The sequence below is a fragment of the Gopherus evgoodei genome, chromosome 1, assembly GCF_007399415.2.
Source record: "Gopherus evgoodei ecotype Sinaloan lineage chromosome 1, rGopEvg1_v1.p, whole genome shotgun sequence".
NCBI lineage: Eukaryota > Metazoa > Chordata > Testudines > Testudinidae > Gopherus > Gopherus evgoodei.
In genome coordinates, this window is record NC_044322.1 from 139,834,689 (window position 1) to 139,857,473 (window position 22,785).

Here is a 22,785-nt window from a genome sequence, read left to right on the forward strand (position 1 = left end):
CTCAAAGAGACAACACAAAAATATATGATTAAGGTTAAGATTTTGTCAAGGTTATTTTTAGCAAAAGTCACAGACAGGTCATGGGCAATAAACAAAAATTCACGGGAGCCATGACCTGTTCGTGACTTTTACTAAAAAAAGCAGGGGTCAGAGGAGCAATGACAACTGGAGCCCCATGGGCTGGGGGGGGATGGGGGAAGGAGAGGGGCAAGAGGAAGAGACTGAAAGCCCGAGCCCCACCACTACAGGAGAGGATTGGGACACAGCCCCTGCTCTAGGCACAAGGGGAGGGAGGGCGCACACTCCGACCGCAGCTGCAGGGGAGGGGGACACAGCTCCAGCCCCGGCTGTAGCCATGGGGTGCACAGTGCCATACTGGGTGGGGGGGCAGGCACACAGCCCTGACTCGGCCCTGGCTGCTGACAGCTGAAGCCAAAGAAGTCATGGAGGTCCAATAAAGTCATGGAATCCTTGGGTATGATAAAGTGAAAACGTGTCACTATTTCATCTGCATCAGCTGTTTACATATCAAAATCCTAAAATCTGCATAAGATCAGTTGGTTCTTAAGTCTCAGCTGCTTGACAGCAGCAAAATTTGGAAAGACAGATTCAGCGTTATTACTGGTGGTTTTACCATTGTTGCCTGGTGGCTGCAGTGCATCTCCTGTTAAGCCACACCATCCAACTGGGAAGATATCTCGAGAATCATATTTGCACCAATAGTCAAATGCTCCCCTCCAGCCATCAAATGTAATGAAAACTTCATCTCCTCTAACATCTCCGATGGTCGCTGGGCAAATTAAATAAGGGTTCTTTTTGTCTACTGCTTCAAGTTTCATTCCAACTTTAAAATAGTTTGGAGCAGGTTTTGGTGGTTCCTGTCAAAATAAAATTGCAGAACATCTAGGTTTCCATGAACTCTTGAAAAACAGCTACTCTTCTCTAACATTCTAACTTCTCATATTGACTACCCCAAAAAGGTTATTATAATACATATTTAATACGTTACAAGTTTATTTTAAATTTTCTAGATTACCTAGGCTCAATTCTGCCCCTACTTATGTGACTGCGAGCAAGGTTCCGCCGAGTCTACTTAAGCAGTTGGCTGAGAAAATCTGATGTGTTCTACAAGAATGGTGGGAGAGTCAATGTACACTAAAAATAAGTGGCATAGTTTTATGTAGGGAGAGGACAGGATCAGAAAAAGGTACTTCTACAAGGGACTGGATGTTTCTGAGGACTGAAAATGGACTAGGGAATCTTTCTCCTCTTTATTACTTATCCAAATGCACATACAAATCATTAACATCTGAAGGCTGTTTAGTGGCCTGTGTGAAATAAGCTGGTCTCAGACAAACAAAACAAAAATCAGCAACACAACGGTCCACAATGTAACTCCTGTCAGTCTCTGCAGAAAGGCCAAAGGACTGAAGGGAAACCAAATTATATCTCACCCTCAAGAGGAAGATCCTCCAGAAAAGGGCTGAGGCATATTGCTGGGACAGTATCGAGAAGCTTATACTGCCACTGCTCATGCCATAGCTATTTTATGAATGCATTCAAATCAAATCTCAAAATAAATGGAGATTCACAAGTAAAGAGCTTACAGGATCAAGCCCAATGTACGTTTTACTAACACAAACTCATGCAAAGCCATTATCAGCCTAAGAAAGAAATCACTGAACTTCACACTGCGATTTTAGCAAGCTCATAAGAATGGTAAGAGGACAAATCAAATCAACAGATCAGCTGAGTCATACTTGCATCCCTACATATTTTTTGCATAAAAACATTTCACACATTTTTCTTAAGATCCTCTTTTCTTCAGCATAAAGGCCATACTTCTAAAACGGATAGCATTTTTTTTACTACTTTCAGCTAAGTCCCCACTACATTCTTAACAGCTCAACTGTGAAGTATGCACCAAATATAAATATTCAGCATAGACTCCCCACGCGTTCCTGTGGCTCTCATTCTCCCTTACCAGTTTTAGCCCAACACATACACAGACACATCATGAATATGTTACTGTCAACAAACGAGAGATGCATGACATCTTAAATCCATGAAAAAAACCAAGCTAACATAATTTTTTTCTAAATAATACAGCATACCTTAAAGGTCCAAACACAGGAAAAGAGGTGCTCATCCATTTGGACTAGAAGATGATCATTTCCTGTCCAGTTTTGTGGCTTGCCAATCCACTTCAAAGTAATTTTAAATAACACTGTTGCCTTTCCATGCTGAAGAGAACAGTACAATATCCTGGCATCCTCAATACACATGTAATCATGGGCCAGTTGATGGAAGCTTGTTTACTAGGAGCCCCTCTCTTCTTACCTTCTTAAAGAATGCTGCAGGTGCCATTTCAGCGCCATTTAGTGTTCTTAACAGAAACATTGGCCAAGATGATGCATTCATCTGGAACCCTAATTAACGTAAATAGATTAGTTGTGTAAAAGATTATAGACTCACATTTATAAAACATTAATATACAGGAAGAAAAAGGATGCAGAATTTACCTTACTACTATCTAAAACTCTCTGGTTTGGACTTGGCTAGAAATAAATGTGGCCAATACACATGCATGCATAGGGCAGCTGTTTAGTGCAATAAACGTGTTGGATAGTATATCTCCTTTCAGGAGTGATTTGCCTGCAAAATCATTTATTATGGTTACTATATTAAGTGTGACTAGAGACATGCAAGCTGTAGTACTGCAGATTAAATCATTCTCTATATTCCCTGGTCTCAAACCATCTTCCTTGCATAGTACCCAGCTATATTTACTGGGCCAGTTTTCTTTCATTCTCAAATGACATCCTCTGGTCTAGCTTCTCTGTCAACTAACTCTTATTTTTTATTAGACACAGTTTCTTCTCCACTGAGGCTCTTTCACTAGATTCTTTCACAAAAAGAAAGAAGGAAGCACAAACAAATTTCAATTAAAGAATACATCCTTTAATTACAAAGACAAGAACACAAAACAGGGAATGGTAGAATTGAAACATTTTGGTACGTGTATGCATCATATTGCAATTACATAAAGTGGAGAATGTAAAAGCAGCAAAGAATCCTGTGGCACCTTATAGACTAACAGACGTTTTGGAGCATGAGCTTTCGTGGGTGAATACCCACTTCGTCAGATACATGTGGTGGAAATTTCCAGGGGCAGGTATATATGCCCAGGCAAGCTAGAGATAATGAGATAGTTCAATCAGGGAGGATGAGACCCTGTTCTAGCAGTTGAGGTGTAAAAACCAAGGGAGGAGAAACTGGTTTTGTAATTGGCAAGCCATTAACAGTCTTTGTTTAATCCTGAGCTGATGGTGTCAAATTTGCAGATGAACTGAAGCTCAGCAGTTTCTCTTTGAAGTCTGGTCCTGAAGTTTTTTTGCTGCAGGATGGCCACCTTAAGGTCTGCTATAGTGTGGCCAGGGAAGTTGAAGTGTTCTCCTACAGGTTTTTGTATATTGCCATTCCTAATATCTGATTTGTGTCCGTTTATCCTTTTCCATAGCGACTGTCCAGTTTGGCCGATGTACATAGCAGAGAGGCATTGCTGGCATAGGATGGCGTATATTACATTGGTGGACGTGCAGGTGAATGAACCTCTGATGGTGTGGCTGATCTGGTTAGGTCCTGTGATGGTGTCGCTGGTGTAGATATGTGGGCAGAGTTGGCATCGAGGTTTGTTGCATGGATTGGTTCCTGAGCTAGAGTTACTATGGTGCGGTGTGCAGTTACTGGTGAGAATATGTTTCAGGTTGGCAGGTTGCCTGTGGGTGAGGACTGGCCTGCCACCTAAGGCCTGTGAAAGTGTGGGATCGTTGTCCAGGATGGGTTGTAGATCCCTGATGATGCGTTGGAGAGGTTTTAGCTGGGGACTGTATGTGATGGCCAGTGGAGTCCTGTTGGTTTCTTTCTTGGGTTTGTCTTGCAGTAGGAGGCTTCTGGGTACACGTCTGGCTCTGTTGATCTGTTTCCTTATTTCCTTGTGCGGGTACTGTAGTTTTGAGAATGCTTGGTGGAGATTTTGTAGGTGTTGGTCTCTGTCTGAGGGGTTAGAGCAGATGTCGTTGTACCTCAGTGCTTGGCTGTAGACAATGGATCGTGTGATGTGCCCGGGATGGAAGCTGGAGGCATGAGGGTAGGCATAGCGGTCGGTAGGTTTTCCGTATAGGGTGGTGGTAATGTGACCATCACTTATTTGCACCGTGGTGTCTAGGAAGTGGACCTCCCGTGTAGATTGGTCCAGGCTGAGGTTAATAGTGGGGTGGAAGCTGTTGAAATCGTGGTGGAATTTTTCCAGAGACTCCTTCCCATGGGTCCAGATGATGAAGATGTCATCAATGTAGCGTAGGTAGAGAAGGGCCGTGAGTGGACGAGAGCTGAGGAAGCATTGTTCCAGGTCGGCCATAAAAATATTGGCATATTGTGGGGCCATGCGGGTGCCCATAGCGGTGCCACTGATATGGAGATATAGATTGTCATCAAATTTGAAATAGTTGTGTGTGAGGATAAAGGCACAGAGCTCAGCAGCCAGTTGTGCTGTGGCATCATCAGGGATACTGTTCCTGACAGCTTGTATTCCATCTGTGTGTGGGATGTTCGTGTAGAGAGCTTCTACATCCATGGTGGCTAGGATGGTGTTTTCTGGAAGGTCACCAATGCATTGTAGTTTCCTCAGGAAATCAGTGGTGTCACGGAGATAGCTGGGAGTGCTGGTGGCAGAGGGTCTGAGTAGAGAGTCCACATATCCAGACAGTCCTTCAGTGAGAGTGCCAATGCCCGAGATGATGAGGCGTCCAGGATTTCCGGGTTTGTGGATCTTGGGTAGTAGACAGAATAACCTTGGTCGGGGCTCTAAGGGTATGTTGATTTGTTTCGGTGTTAGTGTAGGGAGTGTCCTGAGTAGATGTTGCTGTTTCTTAGTGTATTCCCCAGTGGGATCTGAGGGAAGTGGCCTGTAGAATTTGGTGTTGGAGAGTTGTCTGGTAGCCTCCTTTTGGTAGTCAGACCTGTTCATGATGACAACAGCACCTCCTTTATCAGCCTCTTTGATGATAATATCTGGGTGGTTTCTGAGGCTGTGGATGGCATTGCGTTCTGCACGACTTAGGTTATGAGGCAAGCGATGTTGTTTTTCCACAATTTCCGCCTGTGCACGTCGGCGGAAGCATTCAGTGTATAGGTCCAGACTGTCATTTCGACCCTCAGGAGGAGTCCATGTGGAGTTCTTCTTCTTGTGCTGTTGGTGGGAGGGTACCTGTGTATCAGTGCGCTGTTCAGTGTTGTCCTGAAAGTATTCTTTGAGACGGAGACGGCAAAAGTAGGCTTCCAGATCGCCGCAGAACTATATCATGTTGGTGGGGGTGGCAGGGCAGAAAGAGAGGCCCAGAGATAGGACAGACTTTTCTTCTGGGTTGAGTGTGTAGTTGGATAGATTGACAATATTGCTGGGTGGGTTGGGGGTACCACCGGTGTGGCCCCATGAGGCAGGTAGGAGTTTAGACAGCTTAAAGTCCTTTTTCCTTTGTAGAGAGGTGAAGTGAGTAATGTAGATCTCCTGTCTTTTTTTAGTGAAGTCCGTTTGTATGGAAGTTTGGTTATTAATGGGAGTCTCCAGGTTGGAGAGCTCTTTTTTGATGTTTTCCTGCTTGCTGTATAGGATGCTGATCAGGTGGTTCCTCAGCTTCTTTGATACAGTATGGCATAATCTCTCACTGGGGTCTGTGTAGTATGTAGACAGCAGTGGATTTTTTACCTTTAGTCCATTTGGTATAATGTCCATCCGTTTGCATTTGGAAAGGAAGATGATATCTGTTTGTATTTGTACAAGTTTCTTCATGAGGCTGATGGATTTCCACTCCATATGGCTAAATGCAGTGCCTTGCATGGTGTCAAGTGTCAGAGGGGTAGCCATGGAGAATGTTTCCATGCCAGTATTCTTCATTAAAAAAATAAGTGAATACAATGCACAAAGAGTTACTATAACCCAAACCTGCTTTTATTAAAAACAACTTTTATCAAAACAATTGCTTGGTGGAAATATTCCTCATTCCATGGCATTCTCCCTTAGAACCAAGTACCTCCCAGTAAAGGAAGAGACATGCTTATATCTCTCTCTGCTTTTGAAGCACCTTCAGGGCTGTGTTTGAAGCTACTAGACTGATTCAAATAGACAACAGATATTTTGGGCCAGATCTTTAGCAGGTGTAAGTCTGTTGTAGTTCTCTCCAAAAAAAGCTAACACAACAAAACAGGAACCTAATAGGAAACTTCTCTCTACAGCAACTACTACTAGAATCCTTGTCTGGACTTGAAGAATTGCCTTACAATCTAGGTATGACTTAAAAAAAAACCTAATAGCAGATAAGGAAAAGTTTACATGACTTTTGATTACTTACTATTTAAACCTTAATTCCTGTCCTGGGTAATGGCTCCCTGACACAGTGGCCTTAAATTGTGCTTAACTGAGCAGACAGATGTAAAAGTTCTTTAAAGTACACAACTTCTTTAACTGCATTTTAAAACTGGATACACGAGATCTTATATATGTGAAAAATTGTCATGTTTAAATGTTCACAACTGAGAAACTACTGAGCTGATTTTTAAACTTGGACTGATTTCTAAGTCTTAACATATTTATAAAACATGCCATTCTGGAAGTTTCTAGATTCACCTTTTGAATTAGCTGAATAGAGCATTTCTCACTGGAAAGCACAGAGTGCATGAATGAACATGCCAATAACAGGAAGGGTGGTGACACTACTCAGTTAAAGTCGCTCAACTGATCTCACTTAAGCTTTCTTTAAAAAATCACTTCTAATTAGAGCATGGAAAATGTTATCCCCAAAGGAATTCGTCTGAAAACATTATAAAGTAATTTAAAAAAAAAAAGTAGTTTCAAATGGAAGTTGGAATTTGAAACCTTAACTAGACACTGAACACTACTGAGCCCGATGTAAAATGTGAAACTATCATATGTTTAGAGCTCAGGTGGGAGGGACTATTTTAACTCATTTGTTACTGTGAGAGAAATCAAATGTTGGGACCAGAAGGCTCCATTCCACTTGGGAAAATCAGTTGTGTAAGTGTCTAGCAGGAGGTAATTATACACCCAATTAGCTCCCAGCTTTACCCAGGAACAGGATGCTGCAAAAGTGCTAAAAAGGCTTTTTCAAAAATGTATCTATATATGCCAGGATGTTTGAATGTTGGAACCTAGCTATCGCTAAAGAATCAAGTACTAGAGGGACAATATGTGACTACTTCTTTTCTGAATAAACTATGCAATAGAATGGCTGACGATCATTATGAGAGGAGCCAAACTTGCATTCCTGGATAGTACAAAAACATTTGCTTATTAGGTATAACATTTCAACAAATTTCAGTGAAATGGCAATCACAACACGACATCACTGAACACAGACTGGTCTATACACATTTTTTGTACCACTGTATTAGTTTAAGGATAAAGTTAAAGATGTGCAACTAGCTAGTATAACTGTAGTTATACCAATATAAAAGGTGCTAATATCAGTATAGCCTATTTTGATACCAACCAAGGCCCCTTTATACTTGTAATAAATGCATCCACATTAGGGGGTTATACTGCTTTCATTATATCGGGTCCTAAAGCAATATAATTACAGTGGCACAAGCACTGTATTTTGAAACACTTTAAATAGATTACAGACCCACACAGAGAAAATTGCTGCTCCATTTTGGTTATCCCCCTCTCACAAAATTCGGAAGGTTCAGTTTTGGAGTACCATGGAGTGACATTTTAATAGTACTTCACACTTCACCTTTCCACCAGTGGATCTCAAAACAATTATTAACTGAGCCTTGCAACATAATATTACTTAGCAGCTGAGGATCAGCAGTAGTGGAGACTCAATTTGTACTTGATATAAGATCAGCCTGTCCAAAAGTTCTCTGATGCCATTAGGTACCTGCATTTTTCCTGCATCTGGGAGTGTAAGTGAACTACAATACAGCCATGACCACCTACCCTATCTTTCACTTCTCCAGGAATACAACCATTTTCCTCAGTAGTCAGAGTACTAATGCACAAACATCCAGATGGCTCTCTAGTGATTAACTCTGGACTTACTGTACTGAGTATTTCACTGTTGGATTAAGAGTGGGCTCCTCCTGGTGGTCTAGTGGAATATCACAGGTAGAAAAAGATAGGGAGTCTCATTCTATATTTCTTAACTTTACCTGAACAGTTACTTCACGAATCCCAAGCACTTCATGGATCCCAATCCATCTGCCAATGATATAGTAACAGAACAAAATCTCTCTCAAAATATCCACCCAGTAGTCAGAAGCCCATAGATGAAGCATTTCCGAAATATTAATATGAAAATATTGTAATACACAAAGTCCTGTAGGCCAGGGTCAAGTTTACCAGTATTTTTTTGGGGGGGAGGGGCAGGGGGAGGGATTTGTCAATTAAAAGTCATGAAATCCTCAACTGAAAGCACAAATTACCACTGAGAGAACCAAGAAAAGGAAGTAAAAGTAGGTATTTAAATAATAAACTTGAAAACAAATACATATACCGGAGTTGCTGTTCAGTGGTTTTTATTTATGGTAGTTGCTGGACATTTTTCTTATTTTTTCTGTAAGTTATGCTGATCAGAGATAGCTATTGTGCTACATGGGAAAATACTGTGTGATTAACTTGATAAACGCTGATCACTATAAAGTGGTTGCTTAGGTTTATTGTCAAGTATGATTACTAAATGCAAGTGAGAATATCTTCCTGTTTCTTTCTGTTTTGACCAAAGAAGAATTAATATTTATATTCCCTTAATTATACTTGGGGAATACATGTTAATGTGGTATCAAAGGTTTTATCAGCATAAATTTAAGATAGTTGTATTCCCATGAACGAAGTCAGTATTGAATTATGAAGGTTACTCCGAACAAGTTCTGATAAAAACTTTATACCATATTCTCACATGTGCCACATTTAACTAGAATAGCTGTTTTAGGAGGTATAATTTTTAGGCAAAATTATTCATTTGTGTTGTTGGGGAAAACGAAAGAAAATTTTCTCTGCCTGGTTTATAAAATGGCAGCTGTTTAAATTTGCTTCGGGTCTTGGAAAGTCAGAATACAATCTCATTCAACTATTCAACAGGCAACCTTATAGAGTAAAATACTTACTACACCACACTAAGTATACTTCACCACAGCATACATGATACATTATAAGTATAGGAAATGCCACAGTAAAGTCAAAATCACAGTACAGAAAATATTTACTTTTGAAAGTGTAGTTATGGTTTAAAACAGGGTGGATAACATTTTTTTAAAATCATTTTTTATTTATATTAAACACTTTTAAAAAAAATAAAGCTATTTAGAATATAAAAAAATAACATTAAGCAGTACATACCTGCTGCCAAGTCTTAAAGAAAGTCACACCACTTAAATGGTAGAAAATACTGGCTAAGCACCTGGAACCAGAGTCTGTTGAGTGCTAAACCAATATTTGACAGAAGTAGAGTAGATTCCAGCAATTCTACAAGAACTTGATGGGACCCAACTACAAGTATCAGGTTTGGGCTGGGTCAGAAAACAACCTGAGCCTCTGAGGCTCAGGTCAGGTCACCTATGAAGTCTCTCTCTTGCCCAGGAGGTTGGCATAGTGGTGGCTGCGTGCCCCGCTTCTGCCGGCTACCTCTGCTTCACTGAATAGTATATGCACTGCCAAGTGAGTGTGCTGCACCTCTCACTCCACAGAACACACACAGTGCAGCAGGTGGTGGCAGCTGACAGGACTGGGACAAGCAGCTACCACCACACCAACCCATGGACAGGAGGTGGCAGTGGTGCCGCTAACTCAGGTTTGGAGGGAACGCTCAGGGTCAGGTTGGAAAATGACAACACTCTTGGGCTCAGATTGGGTGGATTTGGGTCTGGTTTGGGTCTGGGCCTCGGCAGACCTCTAATACAAAAAGAGTGACCTAGATTCTATTCTGATTCACGCATTACCACCATCATTATCGTTAAGTGAGCTCTGAATGCAGATCCTGGCGGCAACGTACGATTCACAAAGAACACAGCTTCACTGTCAGCAGCAAGGCTGAGTGGGCCTTAAGGGAAAATTATTTTTCCTCATAAAACTAGCAAATGTGATTTGAAAATGACATTGTCAATTCAAGTTTAGTATTTTTAAGTAAAGCCTAAGAAGTCTCTCTTTTTTAGTTTTTTTTTCATTTTGCCTGAAGTGATTTTGTGTCACAAACACTTCCACAAAAATACAAGCCTAAGGATGGGCTTATGCACAAACAGAACAGACAATGAACAATCTCCTCTGCTGCTGAAAGAAACTGCTCCTGCTACTAATCACCACTCACAGGAAGTGAACAGGAACCACTGCTGGGCTTTCTCTTATATTACACAATAGGCCATGACTACATTAGAAGCATTTTGCTGGAAAAGATATACTGATATACTATACCAGTAGAGGTTTCAGAGTAGCAGCCATGTTAGTCTGTATCCACAAAAAGAACAGGCGTTCCTGTGGCACCTTAGAGACTAACAAATTTATTTCAGCATGAGCTTTCGTGAGCTACAGCTCACTTCTTCGGATGCATAGAATGGAACACACAGACAGGAGATATTTATACATACAGAGAACATGAAAAGGTGGAAGTATGCATACCAACAGGACACACTACACGATCCATTGTCTACAGCCAAGCTCTAAGATACAACCGGATTTGCTCCACTCCCTCAAACACAGATAAACACCTACAAGATTTCTATCAAGCATTCTTAAAAGTACAATACCCACCTGCTGAAATGAAAAAAACAGATTGACAGAGCCAGAAGAGTACCCAGAAGCCACCTACTACAGGACAGGCCCAACAAAGAAAATAACAGAACGCGACTAGCCATCACCTACAGCCCCCAGCTAAAACCTCTCCAGCGCATCAAAGATCTACAACCTATCCTTAAAGATGATCCCTCACTCTCACAGATCTTGGAAGACAGGCCAGTCCTCGCTTCTAGACAGCCTCCCAACCTGAAGCAAATACTCACCAGCAACCGCACACCATACAACATAAACACTAACCCAGGAACCTATCCTTGCAACAAAGCCCGATGACAGCTCTGTCCACATATCTATTCAAGTGACACCATCATAGGACCTAATCACATCAGCCACACCATCAGGGGCTCGTTCACCTGCACATCTACCAACGTGATATGTGCCAGCAATGCCCCTCTGCCACGTACATTGACCAAACCGGACAGTCTCTATGCAAAAGAATAAATGGACACAAATCTGACATCAGGAATCATAAAATTCAAAAAACAGTGGGAGAACACTTCAACCGCTCTAACCACTCAGTGACAGACTTGAAGGTGGCAATTTTGCAACAAAAAAACTTCAAAAACAGACTCCAAAGAGAGACTGCTGAACTCGAATTAATATGCAAATTAGATACAATTAACTCAGGTCTAAACAGAGACTGGGAATGGTTGGGTCATTACACTAATTGAATCCATTTCCCTATGTTAAGTTCTCCTCACACCTTCTATGGGTTATCTTAATTATCACTTCAAAAGTTTTTTTTTCTCCTGCTGATGATAGCTCATCTCAATTGATTAGACTCTTCCTGTCGGTATGCATACTTCCACTTTTTCATGTTCTCTGTATGTATAAATATCTCCTGTCTGTGTGTTCCATTCTATGCATCCGAAGAAGTGAGCTGTAGCTCACGAAAGCTTATGCTGAAATAAATTTGTTAGTTTCTAAGGTGCCACAAGTACTCCTGTTCTTTATACCAGTAAAGCACTCTGAGTGTGGACACAGCTTATATTGGCCAGCAAAACTGCACTACAGTAGAACCTCAGAGTTATGAACACCTCAGGAATGGAGGTTGTTCATAACTCTGAAATGTTTGTAACTCTGAACAAAACATTACGGTTGTTCTTTCAAAAGTTTACAACTGAACAATGACTTAATACAGCTTTGAAATTTTACTATGCAGAAGAAAAATGCTGCTCCTCCCCCCTTTTTTTCTTTTTTGTAGTTTAAACACAATACTTTACTGTATTTGCTTGTGCCCCTTTTTTTGGAGGGGGGAGGGGAGGAGTGTGTCTCTGCTGCTGCCTGATGGCGTACTTCTGGTTCCAAATGAGGTGTGCGGCTGACTGGTCAGTCTGTAATTCTGGTGTTCGTAATGCTGAGGTTCTACGTTTAGTACAGTTTTGCTGGCCAATATAACCTGTCTCCACACTAGGAGTGCTCTAAGCTAAACTAGTAAAAGCACTGATTTTCCAGTATACATTACATCTACAGTAGGGTTTTTTGCTAGCACAGCTATGCCAGTCAGAGATCACACCCCTATACCTATACCAGCAAAACGCTCTTGAGTTTAGACCTGTCCAAATACAGGAGAGATTTTTTGGAAAGGAAACTATGGATATCTGAGTATGCAGGAAGATTATGTGGGGAAGACGACCTCTGGAAGGACAGTAGCAAGGGACTGCTGGCTTCTGTAGAGCAGCAATGAAGAGTGTAGTGTGAAGTTATCAGTCTGAACCCAGGAAATGCATACACCTCTATCTCAATATAACGCTGTCCTCGGGAGCCAAAAAATCTTACCATGTTATAGGTGAAACTGTGTTATATCGAACTTGCTTTAATACACCAGAGCGCGCAGCCCCCACACCCCCGAGCACTGCTTTACCACGTTATATCCAAATTCATCTTATATCGGGTAGCGTTATATCAGGGCAGAGGTGTACTACATTTGCTCCTATTCTCTGATACACATATTTGGAAAATTACTATCATCATATACAGTGGTACAGAAGTGTAAGAGCAAAAGGTTTGAAGCAATGTAGGTTCCTCTGTCCCCTCTCTCATCTAAGAGCTTACTTAGGCTACGTCTACACTACAGCATAAAACTGAAATAACTAAAACCGGTTTTATAAAACCAATATTATAAAATCGATTTTATGCGTCCACACTAGGGCACATTAATTCGGTGGTGTGCATCCATGGTCCGAGGCTAGCGTCGATTTCTGGAGCAGTGCACTGTGGGTAGCTACTGTAAAATGATGAGGCCAATAACTTGGATTTCCATCCACACTAACCCTAAATCGATATAGTAATATTGATTTTAGCATTACTCCTCTCGTTGGGAAGGAGTACAGAAATCGATTTTAAGAGTCCTTAAAATCGATTTAAAGTGTGTTGTAGTGTGGACGGGTATTTAACTGCGTAGTGTGGACCAGGCTCCAGACTAAGAATGAGAAAAGTGAATGAACATGCAGAGTGAGTGAAAGAAAGAAAATGCACCCTCACTCCAGTCAGTCTACTCTTAAATTAGATAGGAAAGTAGAAGAGAAAAGAAAAAGAAAAGAAAGCAACAAAACACAAGCTGTTACTCCTTGGAGTTTTATGGAAAGAGGCATTTAAGACCTTGTAGTGGCAAGAGCATACTTTAAATGTATTTCATTTTGCTTATAAAATATAATTCAATTCCTATGGAAATCATTTTGAGTTTATTAGTTTTAAAAATTATTAAAATTTTAAAAAGACATCTCCCTTTTCTGCAGCACACCTGATACACCAGAGACCCAAATTGAGAAGCTCCATGCAAGTTGTAAGAAATGTGGCTTTAGGAAGCATTTTGGGACCCTTCTCCACAACTGAAAGTAATGTAGAGCCCACAAGATAATGCCACCGTTCTCTATAATTTATGGGGTGAAGGAAAATAAATTAAGTAGATTAACGTAATATTTATGTGTAACCCATCAAGCAGTCACTGAAAAGGCCATCAGGGATCTGTCCCTCCTCGTGATTAGTTGGGGGATTCTGGGAAGAAGGAAAATTTTTTGGATAGTAGAACTCATGCTCAAATTCTAAATTTCTCTATCCATTCCCAGACTCAGTAATACACAAAGTGGGGTCCAGCTCATTTATTCTCTTTATTAGCTTTTTTACTTGGCATTTATCCTTCCACTGCTAACATTTCACTTGAACCATTATTTCAAGCAGCACTTGCCAAGAAAACAAGATAACACTAACTATAGGAGAGCAGCATCTTGTGGACACACATACCATGTCATTAGTTCAGAAACATTGTTTCTTACCCAGTGGTGGCTGGAGCATCCCCCCTTTCTTTTCACAGGTCCCAATTGGCTGTATGTCAGAGGAATCCACAAGCCTCCAAAAGTCATTTTTGTTGTCACTTCCATCAAGCCGCAACCTTAATCTGGCACCAGTGATTCCAATTACTGTAGCTATACACACTGAGGTAACATTGCGTGGGTCGTGGGCTTCCAGTTTCATACCAACTTTGAAATCATTGCTAGGTGGGATCCTAGACTATAAGAGGGGGGTAGGTGAGGGAAAAAAAGATATTTTTCTTATTTTTGTCTCCCAGCTTGAAACAGATTCAGACAGGTACTATGAAAAGTGTTGCTAAATATATTGGACAGTTATAAACACACAGCTTCCATTCATCAAGACATAAAATGCTGTTATATTTACCAGTGTATGAACTTTAGTCAGTGAAAAGAATGACTACAAATAATTGGCTGGCTTGTATTGCTTTTTAGCCACACCTGAGCAAGATACTTGACTGCCACGTTGCTGGAGACTTCGGAGTCCAAAGCCTCTCTCCCCCAAACAGAAAAATTCTCAGGATTTTAAGGAAGTGTTTAATCACCCAGTTAGTTTCTGTTGGCTTAATGGCTTTGGAATCCTAGACTAGCATGACTCTGCCAGGAGTTGATCTGCTGTTTTTCTTTCCTGTACTGCAGGGTCAGAAGTGAGGAGCAGGTGGAAGGCTCCCTGGCAGTTCAGAGAGCAGTGGGTGAAGAGTGGCTCACCGAGACAGGGTGCCTGGGTTAGTCAGAGTGTTGGTGGAGTACTCTTTGGAGACCATGTAGTGCTAGAGCACTAGCGGTTGGAGCACCGACATCCCTTGCCTAAGAATGGCACAGTTGAGGATCACTGTGCCATGGCACTGTCAGACTCTACAAGAGGGCAATGATTATACTGAGAATGGTGAAACATATTACAATGATTACCTTCTGGCAAAAGAATTACAAGCAATTGTACCCATGATGTTTCAAAAAGGCATTGTGAAATAAACAAAATTTCAATAAAGCCACTTTTAAGAACTACGGTGGCAACTGCTTTGGAGGCTTTGTATTACTTCTATATCATTTGGTGAAAGTGAGAATACAAGAGGGAAAGAACAATGAAAAATGGCCATTAGATCCAGACTAACTACCTGATGTGATATAATAGCTGAAGACATATTAAGGATTTATGGCATGAGGTATGCTATAACAAAAAATAACAGAAAATTGTGTGTTATTTATATTACAGTAGTGCCAAGAGCACTGGTTCTAAGCCTTTCCAGATTACTGTACCCCTTTCAGGAGTCTGATTTGTCTTGTGTATACCAAGTCACACCTCACTTAAAAATTACTTGATTACAAAATCATACATAAAAATACAGAGGTGTCACAGCACGCAGTTACTGAAAAATTGCATATTGTCTCATTTTTACCATATATTTATAAATCAACTGGAATGTAAATATTGCACTTACATTTCCATATATAGAGCAGTATAAACAAGTCATCGGTATGAAATTTGTATTTGTACTGAATTCACTAGTGCTTTTTATGTAGACTTCTATACAACTAGGCAAATATCAAGATGAGTTGATATGACCCCTAGAAGACCTCTGCATGCCCCCAGGAGGCACACGTACCTCTGGTTGAGTACCACTGGCCTAGAGAACTCAAGCAAAATCAGGGCACAACTGTGCTCGGTACTGTATAAAACACAAAGTAAGAGACAATCCATTCCTTAAAGAGCTAACATCAAGATAAATAAGACAAAGGGCAGAAGAAAGGAAATATCCCCATTTTACAGATGGGAAATGAAAAGAGAGAGAGAAAAAGTGGTTTACCCAAGGTCACATAGGAAGTCTGTGGTAATGTTGAGGACTAAACCTAGAGGTACTAGGCCCCAGTTCAATGACTTCCTCTCATGGAGTTGAACACACACACAGAGGAAGTGTCAGCCAATGGATGCAAAATGTAAGCATGCATCAGTTTTTGGACTTAAGACATCTGCATCATCACTTCACCCATTCTGGTAATTGGTCTTTGATACTGGCTCAGTGTTTAGCATCCCGTAAATTAGGAAGAAGAGGGGGGAGAAAGATCCTTTAAGAAATTTATGTACCAGGAAGGCAGGGATGATTGATGCATGACAACTGCACAGCACTAAACAGGATTTTTTAACCTAGTAGCAGTACATTGAAGATCAGGATCAATCAGGTCCAAAGCTGTGAGGGAGAGGGAAGAGCGGAGAAATTCTATTCACCCCACAAAAAATATGTATCCATTTAAAATATCTCTTTAAAATGGACAGGTGTCAGTCAATGGTAGGAACCGTGTCTGTCCAGCCTGATAGGAAAAGTGTGATGCAAGACTTACTAGGATAACAACTGGGGTTGCATTTCCTGCCCCCCTTTGTCTTTCTGAAATTTAAAAAATATTGAAATCTTGGGTTCCTCTTGCTGTGAGTGCAGAAGCACTGTTTGAGACAGACCCCAGATCAACAGCAGGAGCCCTGAAGGAGTCAGACTCTGCACAATGAAAAGACAAGAGATATTCAGTGTGTGGAGCCTAGCATCTGTCAATGTAGCATTCAGACAGCAGGCTGTCTGAGAGGGGAGCCCAGGCATATTAAATTTAAAGGGCAATTTAATGTCAGGATATTGCTTGTCAAGCTGTTATTCTCCACAACTGTGAAAGTCAATTTAAATTGAAAAGTTAGTTGTTTTTTAAAGAAAAACTGGTTTAAATTGCAATACTTGTGGAGGGAGGTATATTAAAAGATATCATACATAATATTTATTTTTGGCATTATGGTAGCATATGAAGCCAACTGAGATCAGGCCTCCATTGCTCTATGTGCTGCACAAACAGATGGTAAGAGATAGTCCCTGCCCCAAACAGCTTTCAATCTAAACAAAAGTGAGAGAAAGGGATGCAGATTTCAGATAGTTAAAGAATTTAAATAACTATAGAAAATAATAATTCTAAAATAATTGTAACCGTTGAGTCTATGGAGAATTGCCTTACAAATACCTTTATCTTGATTTTAAAACTATTTTATTGGGTTTTCACTTATTTGTGCATTTTGAAGTTAATTATCTTGTTGGTCTGTACATTAGAAAATTATTTGACTGGCCACTAGGGTATACTATCAGCCCCCTCCCTTGCATTACGCAAAGTGATGACACGTTCACAGGCTTTCTATTATTTTGTATATTTAATTGCAAAAAATCATAGTTAATGCAGAGTTGAGGTTGTTTGGTGGTATGTCATCCCCTTGTAGAACACGGAGTTGAGCAAAACAAACTTCTGAAACCCAGGAAACAGAATTAAGATTGCCCATGCACCCATATCTTTGCCCTCTTTCAGCACTGCCCCAATATGCCCTATTAACAGGCATACTTTTACTCTGTGAACCCCACAGTTGCTGAAATATACAAGCTCATCACCTCCTTTTGCAACCCATTCCCTCTCATCCAGAGGAGTCCATCTAACATTATTAAAGGACAAAAAAGGAGGGGAGGGGCGCACAGGTGAAGACAGTTGCCCACATCACCTTCCCTCTGTTCCCCAGGAGCTGGCAGTAAACAATAGGAATAATTTGGATACACTCCAGAGGCAGTCAGCGTGTTATATATTGAACGGTGGAGGCAGTAGTTGGGCCTGCTTCATAAAGCAGTTAGGCCTGCTTCATTCTGATATGAGGACATGTGTGGACTACTTTGAGGTGCATGACAGAGCTGAAATTACAATATGAGAAGATCTGTGTTTTTCACTCCCTTGTGTGTGTGAGGAAAGGGAATTGGTGCATCATTTCTATGCAGAATATTGTATGTTATATAGTCAGCAGGGCACAGGGCTTTTATGACAAAGGCTATTGTCAGTGGTAATGTGGAATATGACAGGATTCTAATGGTTTAATGATGGGTACGTGAAAGTGTAGACTGAGATGGCATCCTGAGGGTAAGGGTAAAGGAGCTGTTAAAGGCTGTGTAGTAGTTCTCACATTGTACATATGTGGTACTCTTTCTGGGGAACTGGCTAAATGTTTGAGTGTACGCTAGGATCTTGAACTTCCTGAATCTTATAGTGCCAAGGGCCAGCGTGAGTATGTGTGTACTGGGGCACTGCTCACAGATGGTAGAGGAAAGAGGTCATGGGCTACCTTCCCCTCTGCTTTTTGTCCTTTAATAGCATTACATACTCTTCAAGAGGGTGACAACTTTAAATCTGTGTTAACAGAGGTTTTTTGCCACTGAATTACCTGTTTATAAAAATTAGGAAAAGATATGTTGTTGGTAGGAATAAGTAGTAATTTCGGCAATTGTACTTCTCATTTCCTGCAATTTGCATACTGAGCTAGTCAGCACCCGCCTCCCCACCCTCCCCTTTCACTGGGCTCCACCAGCTCTGCTTCAGCACACCTCCCTAGCCATGGCTCCAACGCATTCACTGCATTCTCACAGCAACTCGGCCCCCTCCCCACATCTGTACCCTGGCTTCCCCACTGTGAGCAGGGAACACATCTCCCTGAAGTCTTCACTTCTTGGTACAAGCAATCTATTGCCACTACTTCCTTCCCTCCTCTAACCAAACTCACATGAAGTGCCTGGAGAGAAGGACAATTACGTTACAATGGAAAGGTATTTCTGGTCATGTTTCAGAATAGTTGGAGGGAGGAGTTTGTGGCAGAGCTGGTGAGAGAAGTCACAGACAGAGAGTTTTTGTGCCAAAACACGGATAGCTTTCTGACCCTTGTCCAACAGATGCATCCCATCTCCAAGCAACAGTGACGTGTCAGAGCTTCTATACCATACAGTACCACATCTCCTGGTCAGCCACAAATCCTCCGATTTCCTGATGAATGTTTTCCAACATGTATTAATAGCTTTCACATGGTCATTGTAGCAATTATTCAAATACAGCTCCTAGACGCAAATAGCTGATGTGATCCAAATCTGCTCTCATACATTGTATGAGGTGCACACCAGGAATAAGGCCCAAGTGAAATCGCCACAATGCCTGGTAGATCATAACTTCTTAAGTCACCATTTGGGCAAAACATGACAATGCAAGCCACTTCTCTCCATACAATCAGCCTGTAGTCAGCAATCTCCATATTGGGGAAAGTCAATAGGTGGCCCAAATCTGGACCATGAGAGTCTTTTCAGTGGACTGTAGGGCTCCTAGGGGCTCAGGGCTTCCTCCCTGCAGGGGAGTGTTTCAGTCCCAAGGCACTTCCCATAGGGCTGAAGCTCGGATTCCTGGAAGGGCTGAAGCCCCAAGTCCAGGCGGAGGCATGCTGGGGCTCGTGGCTTCAGTCCCGGCACACCTCCTGTGGGCTGAAGCTCTGATTCCTGTTGGGGCTGAAGCCCCGAGTCTAGGCACGCTTCCCACAGGCTGAAGATCCACCGGAGGTGCACTGGGACTTGGGGCTTCAGCCCACCTGAGGCATGCAGAGCTTTGGCCCCTTACTGGAGGCAGTGCTGGGACTCAGGATTTTCAGCCCCACCTGAGAAATGCAGGCATTTGGGGCTTCGGGCACACCGGGAAACATGTTGGAACTTCAGCCCAGCCTGAGGCACACTGTGACTTGGGGCAGCCCCACTGGAAGCGCATGGGACTCCAGGCTTCAGTCGTGCCTAAGGCCTGCTGGGACTCTGGGCCTGAGGTGCACTGTGATTCGGGGCTTCAGCCCCACTGGAGGCTCTTGGGGACTAGTGCTTCAGCCCAGCAGGAGACACAGTGGGATTCCCAAACATTTATCCAGCTCCAATCTGGTGCACCTGAATGTAAGCCATGACAGTGGCAGCCCAGCTGCCTGGGGCTGACAGCCAAGTATCTCCTGGAATGCTACCTACCACCCCAATCAAAATCTAAAATGGCACCCCTGGGTCATAGACCCTGCAATCACAATGTCCACAATACCACCCAAGCTGCTGAGGCTGCATATTTTCTGTCTTGGAAAAATCTCTTCTGATCGGCAGCAAAGTAAAAAAACAGCCAATTGGGGCTGCTGCAGGACGCAAGTGGTGCTCTCTGCCTCTACCCCTCAGCAGGTGCCATTTTTACAGGAGAGAGGAAGGAGGAGTTCAGTGGCTTGTGGCAGCTCTGCTCTTCCTTTCCCTCTATTATTGGGACAAGGAGAGAGCTCTTCTGCCTCTCCCTCTTCTCCTGTTCCCCTTGAAGCCCTTCAGCCCTGCCTGGAATCATGCTGGGACTCAGGGCTTCAGAGCAGTGAAGAGCCCCAAGAACAGCAGAAGCAAAGGTGAGCCAAGGTACTCCCACCTCTGGTGCTTTCGACGTTTAATAAGTTAATACTGAAAACCGTTCATTTAAAGAAAAGTGGACCAACGCTTACTATTTTGTCTTGCCACAACATCCAAAGGGTTGACCAGTATGTTTAATTTGAACAGAGACTATGGCTGTTGTTAAAAGTGGGAACATCAAATGCCACTATGAAACGAAGCACATGGATTTTGACCACAAATATCCACTGATAAGTCAAGACTGCTTCATTAAAGGACGCATATTTTCAGAGCACAAATATTATTTCAAAGGCTACTTGTGTTCAGGAAAGGGCAGCTGAAGCTTCATTGAGGTGTGTGGTAATGGCAAAACACAGGAAACCTTTTACAGATGCAGACGTTATTAAGCAGTGGATGGTTACTACACCTGAAACCCTCTTTGCAGAGAAGACAGACATTGCTGACCCCCTCAGACAACTGCCACTCTCAGACACAACAGTTATTAGGTGTGCTGAGATGATGGCACAGGACATTTTCAAGCAGTTGTTGAGAAACGGAACATTCAAAAATTTTCCATGGCAGTGGATGGACCTGTAATACCAAGTTCACCGCAAAGCTAGCACTATATGTCCTTTTTCTGATGGAGAGAAATTTGGGGAGGAGCTATTGCCCCTTATACCGCATAATAATCGCACAACAGATGAGGAACTGTTTCGTCTAATGAAGGTTTTGACATGACACAGTACTCACTGAGGGCTTGTGAAACGTGTGCAAGATCTGAACCCCAATCTGATTTCCTATCACTGCGTAATCCACCAAACTGCGTTTTGTGCAGGGCTTAGCTATGAGTATTCTAATGTAACACTAATAGTGATTAAACTTGTCAACTTCCTTCAAAGTCATCACTGCAACACAGACAGTTCAGCTTTCTTTCAGAAGTATCTGCTGATTACGATGACCTGTTGATTCATAATGACATCCACTCGCTGAGCAGAGGACAAGTACCAAGAAGACTGTGGGAAATTCGACTTCATGTGGAAAAATATCTACATAACATTCGGGAGAGGGGGGTTGGGAGGGGAAGGCAGAAGAGCTACATGCATTTTTGAGGGATGCCAAAAGCATGAGCATCCTGGCCTTCCCTGTTGATTTAACAGGCCATTTAAATGATTTCAACTTAAAGTTACAGGGGCGAAATCACAATGTAGTGGATCTCCACAGCAGTGTCACTTCATCTGAAAACAAACAAAAAGTCTCTTCAAAAGTGATTTGGAAACTGGGAAGATGATGCATTTCCCAATGTTGCTACGCTGCCGAGACACTGCAGATGGCATCATCTCTGGACAGACTTCTTCAAAACTTCCAGCAGAGGTTCCAAGAATTTGAAAGTGTTAAAGACAGCTTCCTGTTTGTAAGGAATCCATTTGTGGTACAAGCAAATGGTACTTAGTGTGATCAAACGAAAGCATCCTTTCCAGATGCTGAAAAAGCAAAACTACAGCTAGAGCTTACTGAATTAGAAGTGGACGAAGTGTTTAAGATGCGGCACACAAACTACATCTGAAACTTTCTGGACAACTCTTATGCTTACCCACGTAAGGAAGGTTGCATTTCACAGTTTGACTATGTTTGGCTCGACATATGTGTATGAGTCAGCATTCTCAACAATGAAGAACATTAAATCACATAATTGTTCCGTTCTGACTGGTAATCATCTGTGGAATTGCCTTCATCTTGCCTTGACTGAACTCACTCCGATCTTCAAGGCCTTTGTCCAGCAGAGGACCTGTCACTTTTCCCACTGATGGCGAGTACTATACTTATACATTATTCACATTTATTTTATTTAAATTTGTATTGCTGTATAAAATTACATTTTCAGTAGTGATACCACAGTTTTAACAGGTGTTTCACAGTAATTATTCATGATTCTTTTGCTTAATACATGTGTAGGTTGGTTTGTATTTGTTATTGGAAAGACTTGAATCATAAAAGATAAAGAGTTCATGTGTACTGTGTGATTTTCCTTCCAACTCTGATACTCATGTTAAATAAACCACAAAAGACTAAAAAGTTTTGAATATGTTTATCTATCTATATGCAGATATGCCTACATTACAATAACTGTATTTGACAAAACTCATTCAAAACTTGAAACAGTTGTCTGAAAGTGTTTTTAATGCGAATATTTGCATTTGGTTGACATTTTATCTAAGTACTTTCTCAAAGCCTCAAATAAATTATATCTTTCTTAGAGGTTATTTTTAGGTTATCCAGTGGTTTGATTTTATTTTTATTTAATGCAGTAAATATATATATAAGCAATATAGGTGCTGGGTATATTTTAGCATTGTATGTGTTAGTTGAACAAGGGCACTAGCGTGTCTGGCCTTGTTGAGCCAGA

At 41.6% G+C, this 22,785-nt stretch overlaps 1 protein-coding gene across 5 annotated transcripts in view; it reads right to left on the reverse strand.

The window, feature by feature from the left end:
• The window catches only part of SCML2 (Scm polycomb group protein like 2), a 143,240-nt gene that overhangs the window by 70,310 nt on the left and 50,145 nt on the right, over positions 1 to 22,785 (reverse strand). For 3 of the 5 annotated variants that reach the window (XM_030574148.1, XM_030574138.1, XM_030574157.1), the window contains exons 5-7: positions 14,140 to 14,374; positions 2,341 to 2,429; positions 635 to 878 (exon numbers count right to left, since the gene is read on the reverse strand). In XM_030574148.1, the coding sequence (XP_030430008.1) occupies positions 635 to 878; positions 2,341 to 2,429; positions 14,140 to 14,374 (568 nt within the window). Of the gene's footprint in view, positions 1 to 634; positions 879 to 2,114; positions 2,430 to 14,139; positions 14,375 to 22,785 lie in introns of those variants that run through there. The other 2 variants (XM_030574171.1, XM_030574165.1) reach the window with 2 other exon arrangements.